The sequence below is a fragment of the Nicotiana sylvestris genome, chromosome 11 (assembly GCF_000393655.2).
Source record: "Nicotiana sylvestris chromosome 11, ASM39365v2, whole genome shotgun sequence".
In the NCBI taxonomy this organism is placed as follows: Eukaryota; Viridiplantae; Streptophyta; class Magnoliopsida; order Solanales; family Solanaceae; genus Nicotiana; species Nicotiana sylvestris.
In genome coordinates, this window is record NC_091067.1 from 143991367 (window position 1) to 144009611 (window position 18245).

The 18245-nt window shown below is 33.4% G+C and overlaps 2 protein-coding genes across 2 annotated transcripts; both read left to right on the top strand.

Moving 5' to 3' along the window:
- The first annotated feature begins 643 nt into the window (after nt 1–643).
- LOC138881780 (uncharacterized mitochondrial protein AtMg00820-like) lies at nt 644–1105 on the top strand. Its single transcript, XM_070162045.1, has one exon. It carries the CDS (start codon nt 644–646, stop codon nt 1103–1105), a length of 462 nt encoding a protein of 153 aa, XP_070018146.1.
- Nucleotides 1106–14789: 13684 nt separating this feature from the next.
- Nucleotides 14790–16470, top strand: LOC104240624 (WUSCHEL-related homeobox 3-like). Its single transcript, XM_009795488.2, has 2 exons — nt 14790–15228; nt 16019–16470. The coding sequence occupies exons 1-2, from the start codon at nt 14854–14856 to the stop codon at nt 16232–16234; spliced, it is 591 nt and encodes a 196-aa protein (XP_009793790.1). The 5' UTR covers nt 14790–14853; the 3' UTR covers nt 16235–16470.
- Nucleotides 16471–18245: the final 1775 nt, after the last annotated feature.

Below are 18245 nucleotides of genomic sequence, written 5' to 3' on the forward strand. Positions count from 1 at the left end.
GCAGTATATCTAATAAACAGAATGCCAAGTTCAGTCATTAGGAATATGTCTCCTTTTGAAAAACTGTATAAAATGAAACCTGCCATTCATCATCTTAGGGTACTAGGGTGTGTATGTTTTGCTAAAACTATTCAAGAACAATACAAGTTAATGCCTAGATCAGGACCATCAGTTCACATGGGTTATTCAGAAAATCAAAAAGGTTAATACTATTTGATTTAGCTAACCAAACTTTCTTTGTTGGTAGATATGTCATATTTAGAGAAGACGCATTCCCATTTGCAAGTAAAGCTAGTATTTTAAAACCTGTGTTTTTGGATAATACCACACAACTAGAAATTTTATACGATAATTGTGAATCTCTATTTGAAATGAGAACAATAGGTACTACAAACAATGGCTCTTCAAATGAAGTTGAAAGGGTATTTCACACTCATCATAATATGGAAGTTGAAAATAGTTCATATATGCCAACAAACCATAACTATTCAGAGGCTCATAGCTTTGGTAATCAAGGAGAATATAATAAATATCTGCAGAACATCAGTAACATTTTGAGACATCTCAAGCATCTACAGAAATTCAAAGACAAGTGCAACCTCAGCTTAGAAAATCATGCAGAGGAAAACAACCTATAGTATGGATGAAAGACTTTGTATCTCTAAATATCCATCAAGATGTTCCTTATGCCTTAGATAAGTACATCAGTTATGACAGAATATCTCCTAAGTATCAAGCATATGTTGCAGCAACCTCCTCAATCACTGAACCTACTAGTTACTCTCAAGTTGTTCAAGATCTTAAGTGGGTAGATGCTATGAATGAAGAAATAAAAGCACTGGAGAACAACCACACATCAGATATTATAACACTACCAGAAGGTAAGAGGCCTATTGGATGTAAGTTGATTTACAAAATCAAATATAAAGCTTCAGGTGATATTGAGAGGTTTAAAGCTAGGCTAGTAGCTAAAGGATATAGTCAAAATAAAGGAATTGATTATCAAGAAATATTTTCACCAGTAGTGAGAATGGTTACAGTAAGAATTGTGTCAAGCATTGTAGCTTCAAAGAAATGGTGTACATATCAAATGGATGTATACTGATAACAACTAGGTCGGGAATAGGAATTGAACAACTAGAATTAAAGAGATGAAAATAAAGGATATGGGAAAAATTCAAGGAAAGAATTCAAGAACTTCCAAGAACGTAAGTTCTATAGTCTTGACAAGATCAAAGTAACAATGTCTTGATTTATGGAAGAAATCAAACATCTTCACTTAAAAAGCAAATCAAAACAATAGATTCGGATCTTGACAGCTTTACGAGTAACTTGAGATAATAATTAATAACTAGTATTAATCGCCTTCTAAGAATACCACAAAGGAATCAAAGATATCATAAAAGAGAAGTAATCTTACTACCTTGAACTATGAACTAGTAAAGGTTGAAAGATAAATCTCAAAGCACAAGTAACAAAGGTTCAAAAGAACTCTCAAAGTATGATATACTTAATCAATAATGTAGTGTCTTATGAATGAGAAGAACTCCCTATTTATAGGAGTACTAAGGCATAAAAGTCCTTAAAATTAGGTAGGGTGGTTGCTAAGGCATACAAAGTCATTACAATTAGGTAGGGTGGTTGCTAAAGAGTAAGAAAAGTCATTAAAATTAGGTGGGGGCGGCCAAGACCCTTTGGGGCAGATTTGGGCCTTAAAACAACTAGTTTGGGCCATTGGTTTGGACTCCAATTGGGCTCCTTTTGAAACACCCCCTTTTGGACCTCTTTTAAGGTCATTTTGAGCCCTATTGGTGGACTTCAAGGGCTGATTTGGTAACCCAATCTTCCTCCTCTTGGACTTCAATTTGGACTACCAAATAATTGTAAAACTTGGACAATTCATCTCCTTTGGGCTTGAGCTCTTCCTCTACAATTAAAAGCTTCTTTATTTGCCATTGAAGTCTAGCAACCTTAGCTTGCAACTCTTTAGCTTGAGATCTTGTAAATGGCCTTGGAGCTTCCAAAACTCTATCATCTCTATCATTGTCCTTAACTATATCCTTGTTCTTGATGCTATCATTCCCCCCTTCTTGAAAAGAATTCGTCCTCGAATTCGATCCTACATCAAACAAAGATAAGTCAGCAACATTAAATGTGGCACTTACTTGGAACTCACCAGGAAGGTCCAACTTGTAAGCATTGTCTCCAATCCTTTCAAGGACTTGAAATGGGCCATCTCCTCTAGGATGCAACTTTGACTTCCTTTTGGAAGGAAATCTCTCCTTTCTAAAGTGAACCCAAACTAAATCTCCAGGTTTAAAAATAACTTGCTTTCGTCCCTTATTCTTTCTCAAGGCAGTTTGCTCATTTTTCTTCTCAATTGCAAGCCTTGTTTGTTCATGAATTTTTTTCATCATCTCAGCCTTTGTCCTACCATCAAGATTAGCAATATCATTAGTTTGTAATGGTAATAAATCAAGGGGAGTGAAGGGATTAAAACCATAAACAACCTCAAAAGGAGACATACCTGTAGAAGAATGGATTGTTCTATTGTAAGCAAATTCAATCATAGGTAAGTGATCTTCCCATGAAGTTAATTTACCTTTCAAAACAGCCCTCAACATGTTTCCTAAGGTTCTATTAACTACTTCAGTTTGTCCATCAGTTTGTGGGTGACAAGAAGTAGAAAACAACAATTTAGTACCTAACTTCCCCCAAAACACACGCCAAAAGTGGCTCAAAAACTTAGCATCCCTATCACTAACAATAGTTCTAGGTATACCATGCAATTTGACAACCTCTTTTACAAAAAGATCAACAACATGTGAAGCGTCATTAGTCTTTAAACAAGGAATAAAACGAGCCATTTTGGAGAACCTATCTATTACAATAAATATACAATCCTTACCATACCTTGTTCTAGGTAGACCTAACACAAAATCCATAGAAATATCAATCCAAGGTGAAGTAGGAACAGGTAATGGCGTGTAAAGACCATGTGGTAACACTTTAGATTTAGCTTGTTTACATTCCAAACATTGTGTGCACATTCTTTCAGCGTCTTTTCTCATTCCAGGCCAAAAGAAATTTTCAGCAAGTATGTCTAATGTCTCACGTAAAGAGCAATTAGGGACACACAACTTATTTTCCTTAAAGAGAAACCCATATTGGAGGTTAAACCTCTCAAAAGGACCTAACTTACAATCTGCAAAAATTTTGCCAAAATCAACATCATTAGCATAAAGTTCCTTGATTTGATCAAAACCCATCAATTTAGAAGTCAAGGTAGAAACTAAGACATACCTTCTTGAAAGTGCATCAGCAACAACATTCTCTTTCCCTTGTTTGTAAGAAATTACATAAGGAAAAGTTTCAATGAATTCATCCCACTTAGCATGTCTTCTACTAAGCTTACCTTGACTCTTCAAGTATTTCAAGGATTCATGGTCAGTTTTAATGACAAACTCTCTTGGCCATAAGTAATGTTGCCATGTGGCTAAAGCCCTTACCAAAACATATAGCTCTTTGTCATAAGTGGAATAGTTCAATGTGGCTCCACTCAACTTCTCAGTAAAGTAGGCAATAGATTTAGAATCTTGCATCAAAACAACACCTATTCCTTTGCCAGAAGCATCACATTCAATTTCAAAAAATTTAGAAAAATCATGCAATTGTAACAACAGAGCAGAACATAAATTTTCTTTTAACAAGTTAAAAGCATCATCTTGTTCTTTTCCCCATTTAAAAATCTTATCCTTTTTAATAACTTCAGTTAAAGGAGAAGCAATAGTGCTAAAGTCTCTCACAAACCTCCTATAAAAACTAGCAAGTCCATGAAAACTCCTAACTTCAGTTACACTCTTAGGTTTAGGCATTTCTTTTATTGATTTGATTTTCTCGTCATCAACCTCAACTCCTTTAGAACTAACTACAAAATCTAAGAAAATCACACTATCCACATAAAAAGTACACTTTTCAAGATTAGCAAATAAAAATTGCTTTCTAAGAACTTCAAAAACTTATTTTAGGTGTTCTACATGCTCTTCTAAAGTGTTAGAAAAGACCAAGATATCATCGAAGTACACCACAACAAATTTTCCATGAAAATACTTAAAAACATGATTCATTAATCTCATGAAAGTGCTAGGTGCATTAGTCAAGCAAAAAGACATAACTAACCACTTATAAAGCCCATATTTGGTCATAAAAGCAGTTTTCCATTCATCTCCAAGATTCATTTGAATCGATGGTAACCAATTTTTAAATCAATTTTAGAAAAGATTTTGGATCCATGTAATTGATCCAACATGTCATCAAGACGAGGAATAGGGTGGCGATACTTACCGTAATCATGTTGATTGCTCTACGATCCACACACATCCTCCAAGTTCCATCCTTTTTTAGTACCAATAGGACGGGAACAGAGTAAAGGCTCATGCTCTCTCTCACAAAGCCTTTCTCATGCAACTCCTCAACTTGCCTTTGAAGTTCTTTTGTCTCTTCTGGATTACTCCTATAGGCTGGCCTATTTGGGATTTGTGATCCAGGCACAAAATCAATTTGATGCTCAATGTCACGTAAAGGTGGAAATCCATAAGGAATATCTTCTGGAAAGACATCTTCAAAATCCTGCAAAAGAGAAGAAATACTACTTGGCAAAGAAGAAGTTAGCAACTAGGAATTAATCAAAGCTTCTTTGTAAGTAAGTAGTATTATGGCAACCCCTCTTTTCTTGCATTTAAACACTCTTTGGCTTTTATCTAGAAACTGTCTTTTTTTCTTTCCTAAGCCTCTTTCCTCTCACCAAGACTGTCTATTTTTTCATTCGAACCCCTTTTTATCTCTTCTCTAAAATTGCTGCCCTCTCTCTCTTTCTCTCGGCCATCTCTCTTTTTTTCTAATTCTTGGCCTCCTTTCTTTTCTTTTCCCTCAAGCTCACTTTTTATCCCTCCCCTTGGTTTTCTCATTATTTCTCTTAATCGCTTTTGATCTTCAAACACTTGAGAAGGAAATAAAGGTGCAAGAGCAAATTTCCTGCCATTTAGTTCAATAGAATATCTATTCTTTCTTCCATCATGAAAAACATTCCTGTCATACTGCCAAGGACGACCCAATAATATATGACAAGCTTACATAGGTACTATGTCACAAAGAATATCATCCTCATATCTACCAACATTAAATGAAATCATGCACTGTATGTTTACCTTTAGTTCACCACTATCATTTAACCATTGGAGTCTATAGGGAGTAGAGTGTTTCATGCATGCAAGTCCTAGTTTTTCCACAAGTATGAACTCACCATATTAGCACAACCACCACTATCAATGATCATAGAACAAGTTTTTTCCTTTATCCCACACCTAGTATGGAATATATTCTCTCTTTGTTCTTCACTATTGCTTCCCAAATTGATAGTCATAATCCTCCTAACTACCCCAACCATGCCATCATTAGGTAGTTCTACATCATCTTCATCACTCACATATCCCTTTTCTTCTCCCTCACTTTTTTCACTCTCATATCCTCCATCTTCTTTTAGAATGATGTTTCTTCTAATTGGACATTCATGCATCATATGTCCCATTCCTTTACATTTATGACATTGAATAGAACTAGAAGGTGTAAAAGGTTTAGGGTTAAAGGTTTTACCTCCCTCTTTGTTCTCAAATTTACCTTTTCCCTTGTCTTCTTGAGGTCTATAAGAACTCTTCATCTCATGATTTGGCCATGGCTTCTTGGACATGGTGCTTGTTCGACCTTTCCACGAGCTAGCTTGCTTTTTTTATTTTGATTTTCTACTTTTACAAACAAATCAACTAATTCATCTATTGTTATATATTGTTGTAATTCTACTACGTCGACTATTTCCTTATTTAAACCATTTAAAAACCTAGCCATTGTAGCCTCTTCTTCCTCCGTACAATTGGCTTGGATCATAGCCATATCCATAGCCTTAAAGTACTCAGCCATAGACATGGACCCTTGTTTCAATGTTTGAAGACGTTGTTGTAGTTATCTTTGAAAGTGTGATGGTACGAATCTCTTCCTCATCACCCTCTTCATCTCAGTCCAAGTAGCAACTGGTGTTTGTCCTTCTTGCAATCTGTCCCTAGTAAGCTTTTTTCACCAAATAGCAGCATAGTCAGAAAATTCAACAACGGCAAGTTTAACTTTCTTACCCTCAAAGTAGTTGTGACAATCAAAGATGGCTTCAACCTTTCTCTCCCAATCAAGGTACAAGTCTGGGTCTCTTGTTCCCTTGAATGATGACATCTTCATCTTTATACTACTTATATTGTCATCTTCTACTCTACCTCTTTGTCCCCTCCTATATCTTCCCACCCTATCAAAATCAATATCATTAAAGTCATCTATAGAGTTTTCTTGATTTACAATGGGAGCAAGGGGTACATTTCTCCTAGCTTGGGGCCTAACATTATTTCCCCTCCTAAGTTCCGCTATTGTATTATTTTGCTCAGCAATGATGTCCCTCATTTCTTGAAATTGCAAATTCCACCTTTCGAATTGTTGATGCATAGCTTGCAAGGTAAAATCATTTTTTTCTTTGATTTCGATTTCTTGGAGAATCCTTTGTTCATCACTACCTGTACACGATGTCTTAAAAAAATAATTAAATTATATCCCACAAATTGGCTTTTCCCTCAATTGTTCTTACACACACACTTGCTTTTTTTCCTCTCGAAATGACCTTTGAACAAAATACTTTGTAGATCTATAATTAAACCCAACTCGTATGAAGTTCTTAGTAGTAAAATATAGATTTTGGGGAAACAAATGAAAGAAGAACCAAATCCTAGAACTAGTAGGCTCGGTTGAAACAAGACACGAACAAAAATAAGGAAAGGACTATATCTTTAAATCAGAAAGAGTAAGAAAAATTGAATTTTTTTCTTATCTTTGAAATCTAGGACCCCCTCTTCTTGTTTCCTTTGTTAATTTTTGGAAACAAATTAAAATACAACGAAATTTCTTGGAGAGCAAGCAATTCTTTTCTTTTCTTTTTTTTTAACTGATTTTCGTTTTATTTTTATTTTTTTGTTAATTCTTTTTTTTCTTTGCTCTTAGTATTCAAGAAATCCCAAGACTTACCAAGAACGAAATCTTGATAAAAACCGCTCTGATACCACTTGATAACAACTAGGTCGGGAATCCAAATTAGAGTAAGAATTTGAGAAGTAAATGCGGAAGCAATAACAACAAGGAATTGAACAACTAGAATTAAAGAGATGAAAATAAAGGATATGGGAAGAATTCAAGGAAAGAATTCCAAGAACTTCCAAGAACGCAAGTTCTATAGCCTTGACAAGATCAAAGTAACAACGTCTTGATTTATGGAAGAAATCAAACGCCTTTACTTAAAAAGCAAATCAAAACAATAGATTCGGATCTTGACCACTTTACGAGTAACTTGAGACAACAATTAATAACTAGTATTAATCGCCTTCTAAGAATACCACAAAGGAATCAAAGATATCATAAAAGAGAAGTAATCTTACTACCTTGAACTAAGAACTAGTAAAGGTTGAAAGATAAATCTCAAAGCACAAGTAACAAAGGTTCAAAAGAACTCTCAAAGTATGATATACTTAATCAATAATGTAGTGTCTTATGAATGAGAAGAACTCCCTATTTATAGGAGTACTAAGGCATAAAAGTCCTTAAAATTAGGTAGGGTGGTTGCTAAGGCATACAAAGTCATTACAATTAGGTAGGGTGGTTGCTAAAGAGTAAGAAAAGTCATTAAAATTAGGTGGGGGCGGCCAAGACCCTTTGGGGCAGATTTGGGCCTTAAAACAACTAGTTTGGGCCATTGGTTTGGACTCCAATTGGGCTCCTTTTGGACCTCTTTTAAGCTTATTTTGAGCCCATTTGGTGGACTTCAAGGGCTGATTTGTGTGACCCAATCTTCCTTCTCTTGTACTTCAATTTGAGCTACGAAATAATTGTAAAACTTAGGCAATTCTTCTCCTTTGGGCTTGAGCTCTTCCTTTATAGTTAGAAGCTTCTTTATTTGCCAGTGAAGTCCAACAACCTTAGTCTGCAATTCTTTAACTTGAGATCTTGTAAATGGCCTTCTTGGAGCTTCCAAAACTCTATCCTTATCAGTAATTCTATTATATACAATGCCTTTCATCAAGGAGATTTACTTGATGAAATATATATGGAGTTAACTCAGGGATTTAGAAGCCAGGGGGAGAATAAAGTATGCAGGCTTATTAAATCCCTATATGGACTTAAACAAGCTCCTAGACAATGGAATACAAAGTTGTGTGAGACTTTTTAGAAGTTCCATTTCAAACAAAGTCAGTTTGATCATTCATTATTTATCAAAAGGACCACCAGAGGGATTGTTATTGTATTATTCTATGTAGATGATCTACTAATCACAGGAGATAGCCTAGCTCTTATTGAGGAAACAAAATTATCATTACAGAATACCTTCAAGATGAAAGATCTGGGAGAGCTAAAGTTTTTCTTGGGAATTGATTTTGCTAGGTCACAGGAAGGTATTGTAATGCATCAAATAAAATATGCTTTAGAGTTAATTTCAGAAGCTGGACTTGCTACAACAAAACCAACAGTAACTCCAATTGATAGCAATATGAAACTTACTTCTAAACAGTATGATGAATATACTAATCAAACAACAAAATCAGCAGACAATGATCCACTGGTTAATCAAGTATCATTTCAAAGGTTGATAGGAAAACTTCTCTATTTAATAGTAACAAGACCATATATTGCTTTTAGAGTTCAGACTCTAAGTCAGTTTCTACAGGAACAAAAAAAAATCTCATATGGAAGCTACCTTGAGAATTGTCAAGTATATAAAGAATCAACCTGGTCAAGGAATCCTATTGTCCAGCAATCAGATCTATACAATTATTCATTTGTGATGTAGACTGGGTTACATGTCCATTAACAAGAAAATAAGTCACATAGGTTTTTATTAAAGTTGGTGATTCTTTGGTCTCCTGGAAATCAAAAAAACAAACTACTATATCTCGAAGCTCTGCAGAAGCGGAGTATAGAAGTTTAGCAACAACTGTTGCTGAGCTAATTTGTCTTCATGGAATGCTAAAAGAGATTGAAGTTCAGATTAAATTGCCTATTGATATTCACAGCGATAGCAAAGCAGCCATTAAAATATCTACTAATCCTGTCTATCATGAAAGGACTAAGCACATTCAAATAGACTGTCATTTTGTGAGAGAAAGAATCCAATAGGGTCTTATTGCTACAAAGTATATCTCTACAACATAGCAACCAACGGATGTACTTACAAAAGGTTTAACTACAGTTCAACATGAATATTTGAAGTCCAAGCTAGGGATGTTTAATATCTTTTCATCACCTAGCTTGAGGGGGAATGTTAAATAAAGCGAGAGCAGAATAGTCTTTGTATGAAAAGGCTCTTACAAATTAGTTAAAGCTGTTAATGGTTGTTAGAAGAATTAGTTAAGTTAGGATTAAGAGTTAGTTAGATGAGGCTAAAGGAATTATTTTATATATACATAACATCACACCGTAAAGAATACACTTTGAAAGAAAATAATAATACTCTCCACTACTTCTCTCTCTATCGTCTGACTCTCTACTTCTCCTTCTTCTTCTTCATATCTGTTCCTCCGCTTCTTCTAACTGTTCTTCCGCTTCTCTTACTACATTGATTGATAGTTCAATCAAGTGTTTCATCTTTGTTTAGATAACAATTACAATAACTACTCCCTCCGGTCTACAATAAATGACCAATTTACTTTTTTTATTTTTGGTCCAAAATAAATGTCCATTTATATAATCAAGAAAAAATTCAATTTGTTTTTCTAAAATTGTACGTATCTCTAAAAAGTCATTTACTTCTCACATTTGAGAAGAGAAGTAAGTGCTACTATAACTATACTGCAACATTTAATTAAGAGTAATTTAGTCACATTAACTATTTTTGTATCGAATTTAGTATTTCTTTAATGGGCGTGCCCAAAGCAAATTGGTCACTTATTGTGAAACAGAGGGAGTAATTACAATTAACTGGAAGGATCTTCTCATTAATCCAAATATTATTAAATTCCATTAAAATGAGAATTCAAAATATCACATTGATTAAACACATCAACAAGCAAGATCAAAATAACTAATTGCTTCGGCTCTTTTCAGCCTTTATAATTCAGTACTTCCTTTCTTTTGTACTAACTTGAAAAAAATTAATATCCAAATAATGTTATGATACTAGTACATGATTAATCCGTGATTGAAATTAATATTAATGGTGTCTAGACTTAGGGATCCAAAAGCTCTTTGACTTTTCATATATTCTGCAAAAGTACACTTTCTAGTTCGGATATTTATAACTCTTCTTTACTTTTCTATAGGTCCGACTTTTCCAAAACTGTAGTCTAGAAGTTATCAAAAGTAGTAAAACCACAGTGTCAAATTATCTTTATGCATTTTGGCTTAATTAGTGAAGGAAAAGTGCCATTCATATGACTCAAGCAGGGCTATATTTGTAATCACATTTAAGAAAGTAAGAGGGGTTCCACAATTTGTTGACAATCATCGATTAGTGGACGGTCTAAAAGAGTTGTTGTATCTCGAATAATTTATTTGAATATATATATATATATATATATATATATATATATATATATATATATATATATATATATATTAGTTCAAGCCGTGAAGAAGGTAGGATTTTCACTGAAGGATTAAAAAAAAGAAAAAAGTTAGAAAAGATTTGATCATTAATCTATGCTTTTGGACTATATAAAAAGGATTCAAAATATAAAATATAGATATAAAAAATGGATTTTACTTTATATATACAGCGCAATTTTTGTCAAAGGGGGTTCGAGTGAACTCCCTTCCGCCCCCTAAATCCGCGCCTGAGTTTAAGTTTTATGTACTGATGAATGAAAAATTATTTTTACAATTAAATTACTTATAAGATTTATTTGATGGTACATATTTATTTATAAGTAAATTATTCAAATAGATATTAAATGATAACCTAATAAAAGTGAGATTATATATTAATGGCAGTGATAAGTTGAATTTTGTTTTTAATCTTGTCAATGTATATATAACTTAAACGTGGTACCCGAGGATGTTGCCTAACGAATAATAAAGTAAGTTGAGAACAATGCGATCTGAGGTTTATATTCCAGTAGAGACAAAAATATTACTACATGATTTCTTCTTATCTGTCCAAGTTTGGTAGACACAATTAACCGATGTGCTAGTGGGAGGTGACACATGTGTTGGTCAAGGGCGAAGCCACATGGTCATAAGGGTGGTCATTTGACCACCCTTAGTCGAAAAATTACACTACATATATAGGTATAATATTACGTTTTAGAACTATATAACACATATTGAACACCATTTGTCGGGAAATTTTTTTCACTTTTTTTTTTTAAAACTGAACACCCTTGAGGAAATTCTTAGCTTCGCTACTGATGTTGGTAGGAGATAGTAGATATAATATAAATTTAACTGATGTATGCGTTCGTTGACTCGAATACCATAACTATATATAAAAAATAAAAATATACTGTATAAAACATAAACCCTTTTACGCATATTGGGTATGAATTTAAAAGTTTACTTTAATACGTTGGGCAGTGAATGAATGCAAGCGAGTGTGGAAATTAATGAAAACCAGATTTTTGTCGGAGTGAGAAAAGATTTGTGCGACGAGATTAGCGACGCACATTATTTAGCCGCCTTAAATAAATTGGCTGCAAAAAGAGGCGCTGTGTGTGCTTGGTTTGTAGTGCAAAATATGAACAAAGCAATAACTTATGTAGATAAGGAAAATAGAGATCTCATTCAAAGCAGTTAATTAAACTCCCACTTATTGAGGAACTATAACTTGGCCGATAATAGCAAATTAGTAGGATTTGAAATAAATAATGTGTTTATTATGAATTAAAAAAGGTCTAACATGGTTAATTTGGCTAGAACTATTAATGGAGTATACATATATACATTTCTAATGTATAATACTTGTCTAGTTATTGCTTTGTAAGATTCATGTCTGGCTAGAAATGGAGTATATACGCGTTATTCTATATACAGAGGATAATAAATTATTGATTAAATATGATTACTCGTAGTTACTCTTGGTAGGTGTAAGTGTTATTACTTTTGATTGCCAATTATGGGGGATTGAACAGTACGTACACATGAACAAAAAAGTGAGTACATATTGATTACGAAAACAAACGCGTAAAGAAAATGAGCTCGGCCGATATGTGACGATCAGCTCGAATAAGGACTTGTGGTCCACAAATTAAAGAGAAACAAATTGATATGCTAAGTGCAAAAAAAAAAAAAGATTATCCTTGCACACATCAGTAGCGTGCGTATGATTTTATTCTTATAATATGGATCTATTATCATAACTCAATTTGTAGTAATTTGAAAGTAAGACTGTAAGATTTTGTTTCTTGTAATGGATTAATGGGTTCTTTATACTTTTATTTTAAGCGGTATATTGCCTAAGTCTGAGTGAGGCTTTTTTTGGAGTAATTATATGAGGGATTGTTGCCTTGTATAACATGGAGCTCATTTAGACATTCATACTTGTGAAAAAAAGTTTTCAGTCACGGGGCGAAGTCAGAATTTGAAGCTATGAGTTTTGGAATTCTAATCTTTTTAAGTTATTGTATTTTAAATTAATATTTTGTATAGACGATGAATTTCTTAAGACAAATATAAAATTTAGACCAAATTAATTTTCGGATTCCACCGAACCCGTAATATTAACATTAGCTCTGCACTTGCAGGACAAGTCTACTGTGATTATGGAGTGTACATGATATCTCTAGTGAAGTAGTTGATTCTTTTGATGAAGAAAAAAGTTGAATCACCGCTATAAACTTTAAAAGTTGAATCTATCAAGTTCGAGTACTGAATCTGTCTCTATTTTTAGGTACCTTGTCAATTTGGTTATTATAAATACCAACTTGTTTTGACTGAGTTTGAGTGCTAGCACTTGAAGTGACCACCTAATCAGCTTGTAGGTTTAATTCTGACTGTACCCCTTTCCCCTACACTCCCCGGTTATATAATTAAAAAGAATTGAAATATCTTTGAGTAACAATAATAACAGCAATAAACTCAGTAAATTTTTATAAGTGGGATCAAGGGACCGTAGCGTGTCAACAAATCTTACCCTTACCTTGGGAGGACAGAGAGTTTGTTTTCGATAGACTCTCGACTAAATAAAAGATGAAAAGAAGCAATAGCAACAAGCAATAACAACAATAAAATATTAAGAAAACCAAAGCGAAAGATAACCATCAAATAGTAGGTAATAATAGCAATCTAAGTATAAAAAAATACCATACTAATACTAATACTTATAGTAAAAAAAAGACAGATTAGCTACTAACCTTCTATCCTAATTCTCAACATCTACATCATTCTATCAAGGGTCATATACTCGGTAAGCTTAGGCTACGCTATGTCCTGCCTAATCATTTTTTCCACAATACTTCTTTGGCCTATCTCTGTCTCTCCTCATACCCACCATGTTCAACCGCTCACACCTCCTAACTGGGATACCTATGCTTCTCCTCTTCACACGCCAAATCATCTCAATTTTGCCTCCCCCGTTTTATCCACCACGGAGGTCACTCTCACCTTTTTTTCGTATATATTCATTCCAAATTCATCTTTAAGTAAGACAACTAGTTAATCGTAATTAAAATTTGTGGAGAAACTATAAGGCTATGGAACCTGTCTAGTATAATTATTGTAGTTATCCTAGAGTTTGATGTGTTGTTACCCTAGAATTTGAATTCAAATATCAAGTGATAGGATGAGATAGTTTAAACTCTATCACATTGAGATTTTGAACATAACTGCTCAACTTTTTATATTATTGAAGAAGAGTCTTCCATTAATGATACACGAAATTATTTCCTATCACTTTGCAAATTATTACAGCTTCTATAAACTATCCTATCACTTGAACTTTGACTTTAAATTCCAGTGTAACAACATTTCAAACTATAGAATAATTACAACAATTTACAAGAGAAGAAGGTCTCGTCTGACTTTTTCAACAAGATACATTTTTCTCTTAACCTGTCACTGAAATATTCCATCCCTTTTAATTTAAATGACACATTGTCCTTATTAGTTCGTTCAAAAAAGAATAACACATTTTTATATTTAGAAATAAACCAACCTTAGACTTTTCATTTATCTACTTTACCCTTAATAAAATTTTTTTATAACCACATAAATATTAAGGTTCCACAAAACTTTTACTTTTATGTTTTACAATCACATATTTCAAAAATATTTTTTCTTTTCTTAAACTTTATGGCAAGTCAAATTATATCATCTAAATTAAAATGGAATTAAAATGGATGAAGTAATAAAGAAAGAAAGAATTAATTTGCTTTGATCCAAGAGTGGAAAGTAGAGTAGGCCTAGTTTTAGTCCAATTTAACAAATGAATGTACTATCTAATCTTTTAGTAGAACTACTTTTCTTCACTAAATTCCACGCAGTAATATTTTCAATAATTCACTGCCAGTTGAGTAAATTAAATAATAGGGACGATGATGACGTTATCAACAACTAACCTACTAAATGACCCTTATTTAACATAAGACTCAACTCCTCATTTAATTCATTTAAAGGACGTGGCTACATCAGCATGACCACCCATTTTAAGACCACCTTTAAATCTTTGTCTATTTATACCCTTTATAGAAACATATACACATACACTCCAAACACCAAAAACAGAAAGTTTTCTTTTCTTGAGAAAACAAAAACAAAAATTGTTTTGATAGTTTTTTTTTTACCAAAATGCCTCGACCAAGATGGAGTCCAACACCACAACAGCTGATGATTTTACAAAATTTGTATAGAAAAGGGTTGAGAAATCCAACTTCTTCTCAAGTACAAAAGATCACAGCACACCTTTCTCTTTTTGGAAAGATTCAATGCAAGAATGTTTTTTACTGGTTTCAAAATCACAAAGCTAGAGACAGGCAAAAGCTTAGAAAACAGCTGCTTCACCAAATGGAGAAAAACCCTACTGAAGATAATGATACTCAATCACCTCTGCTCATCAACAACACTAACAGCAACGACGTCGTTCACTTCGTTGAGAATTATCCTTCTTTTCTTCATAATGTCCATACACTTTACCCTCATTCTCCTACTATACTTCTTCATCAGGTATATATTCATGTGTATAGTATAATGTACGCATTACTTTTACGTACGGTCATAATTGGGACATCAATTTGACTTACGTACACTGACAGTGCAAATGATTTTTACACTATCAGTATATTTAACCTGTCGCATAAGGTTAAGTGCCCTATTTCTAGGTTATTACCCACTTTTTATGGTATTTCAAGACATAAATAAGTAGATAAAGTATATATGCTGGCCACACAATTATCAATATGGTATCAAAACAGGAAAGGGTTCAATTTTCATGTACTTGCACAATGGCGGAGGCAGGACTTCTGCTAAAGAATAAGCTAAAAAATTTAAATATATTGTAGCTAGTGGGAATTGAACTAATGACCTCATAATGATTTTGAACCCCCCTTGAAATGATTTTGAACCCCCTTGACCACTAAGTCATGCTTTTGGGCAATGCGAAGGAGATTCAAAACATAATATATAGAGGTAAAAACCAAATTTTGCTTTATATACAGAGTGTCATTTTTCGGCGAAGGGGGTTCGGGTGAACACCTTTGCGCCCCCTAAATCCGCCCCTGAGCCCACACATGACGGAGTTTATTGAAGTTGAAACATAATTAATTAAACAAAAATGTGTTATCATGACTAATACTTAAGCTTCTAAACGAGATGGTTGTCACACAATTAAATTCTAATTATCTTTTAAGTAACGTGATAGTGTAAATTTATATTATACTATCGGTGCATAGAACTTAAACTCAAATATTTTATAGTTTCCATAACCTTTCTCATTTCTCTATTCTTTTCATTATAGGCTGAAGGAAAAGAGACATCGTCAGCTCAAATGCTGAACAACGTGGGGAGAGTGGATCTTCCTTTAACAGAGAATGACATGTTGAGAACGAACGTTCAAGGTTGGGTTTTGATGATGACAGAGAATATGGGTCAAAATTCTATTCCCTGTTGCAGCAACAGACCCCTCGAAACCCTGCAACTCTTCCCCGTCAAAGCAACTGGAGTTAAGGAGTAGGGCCGTTGAGGTAATGTAAAAACTTACTCACATCCGGTGTTTACACCAACCTAATGATAGCATGAACATCTGTGCAAATATCGGATGTGGGTAAGTTTTTACCGGCCCTTGAGCATTACTTCACAGTATTGTTTCTAGCTAATCTGTGTAATAGTACGTAATAAGTTTCTAGCATTAGAATAGCAACTATTTCATCTGAAGAGTGTACTCTAATTGACTTCTGAGTTTTGTGTCGATCATTGGCTACTGTACTTATTTGTATAATGTCCATAGATTTGTAAAATATCTGACCATTCTAATAATCAAGCTTCCAATATATTGTAGTTAAACTTCTCTATGCTAACAATGCAAGAGAATTTTCCATAATTATCAATTCACCTAAAAACAATTACAGATAACTGTACATAAAAAGTGATACATTATTTACTTAGAAAATCAGGTTAGCTATGATAATAGGTTAAGATACACTAATAGTATCAAAATTCTTTATATTGTACATAAGTTAAGAGTTTTACTCCCTCCAATCCACAATAAGTGATCAGTTTGCCTTAGCACACCCACTAAAAAAATACTAAATTCTAGACAAAAATAGTTAGTGTGATTAAACTACCCTTAATTAAATGTTGTAGCATAAGTTAATGTGAGGAGTAAAAGTCCTTTTAGGGATACGTACATAAAGAAAGTCTTGAAAAAACAAGTTGAATCTTATTTTGATTATATTAGTGGACAATTATTTTGGATCAAAATAAAAAGATAAATTGATCACTTATGGTGGACCGGGAGTATGTATTACGCTAAAAATATCTGCACAATTAAGGTAGGTTGCTTATTTATTAATTACTGATAAATAAGTGATCTGAAAACTGATCACTTGTTTTAGATGTGCTGAAATCGATGTGTGTAATGCGAAGCCGCCAAAATGGAAGGACATTGCAAGTCAAAGCTTTGCACGTGTGCTCGCACGAGTCGAACAGAAATCTCTCTCTCAATTACATGTACCTATGATTAAAATCCTTTAAAATTAAGTAAAGTCACTAAATATGAAATAGTTAATTTAACTAGGATACATGGAAAGTGTTGGGATTTTAAGTTTATGATATGCTTAATATAGGGTGAATGAAAATTGAGCGAAATGAAATTTTTAAGTGAAATTTTAAGTTTCCCACTTGGCAAAGGGACATTGTCCCATTGAAAGAGACAGAGGTTTTTTTTATGTATATATAAGCAATTACTCTTCTTCTAGTTCTTAAAAAGTTTCGAAGAAGGCAAGTCTCGCGCCGTCGTCGTCGTTGCTCGCTCGACTTCGGCCTTGGTCAAATGATTGATTGATTAATTTTTTGGACTAAATTTATTTATTAATAGTAAAATATTAACAGAAAAGCTATTAAATATTCGTTTGAATAAGAGAGTATTAATATTAAAATAAATAATAATATTAAATACAATCCGTTTTTCAGTTGTGTAACTGAAAATTAAACTACCCTCTTCAATTTTTCCTCTGTATTGTTGAGTAAATAGCCATTTATGTTATGACATTTATGATGTTGCCGTTTTGCAGAAACAACCATTCTGAAGAGTTGCACCTCTTCAGATTTCAGCCCAACTTTGGCTATAAATACAAGTCTATTCTGCTCAGAATTTTCATACGATTTTCTGAGTTTCTCCTCCTTCTTCTACATACTTTTAACATCAAACAAAGCAACAACAAGTGTAATTTGCTACCGAATTTTGTGTTCGCTGAAATACTGGGGTTTGAAGTACCACTACATCAGTGTGTAATTCGTTCTATCCTTGGAGGAAATAAACCATAACCTTGGGTACTAGGATGAGATTAAATTCCTTAAGAAAACACTGTAAATTCAGTGGGCTCGGATTAAAATTTTATTTCTTTTTTTCATTTTTGTTTATATGTTATTTTATATTCTGCAGAATTATTTAACAAATATAAATTACTAACAGACAGTAATAAAGCCGAAGTTGAAGTTTTGGATTGAATTATAAATTTTTTAAT

Excerpts from the sequence above, each read along its gene's own strand:
- LOC104240624 (XM_009795488.2), top strand. The coding sequence starts at position 14,854 with ATGCCTCGACCAAGATGGAGTCCAACACCACAACAGCTGATGATTTTA. Across the intron at positions 15,229-16,018 it reads CTACTATACTTCTTCATCAG|GCTGAAGGAAAAGAGACATC; the intron begins GTATATATTCAT and ends TTTTCATTATAG.
- LOC138881780 (XM_070162045.1), top strand. The coding sequence starts at position 644 with ATGAAAGACTTTGTATCTCTAAATATCCATCAAGATGTTCCTTATGCC.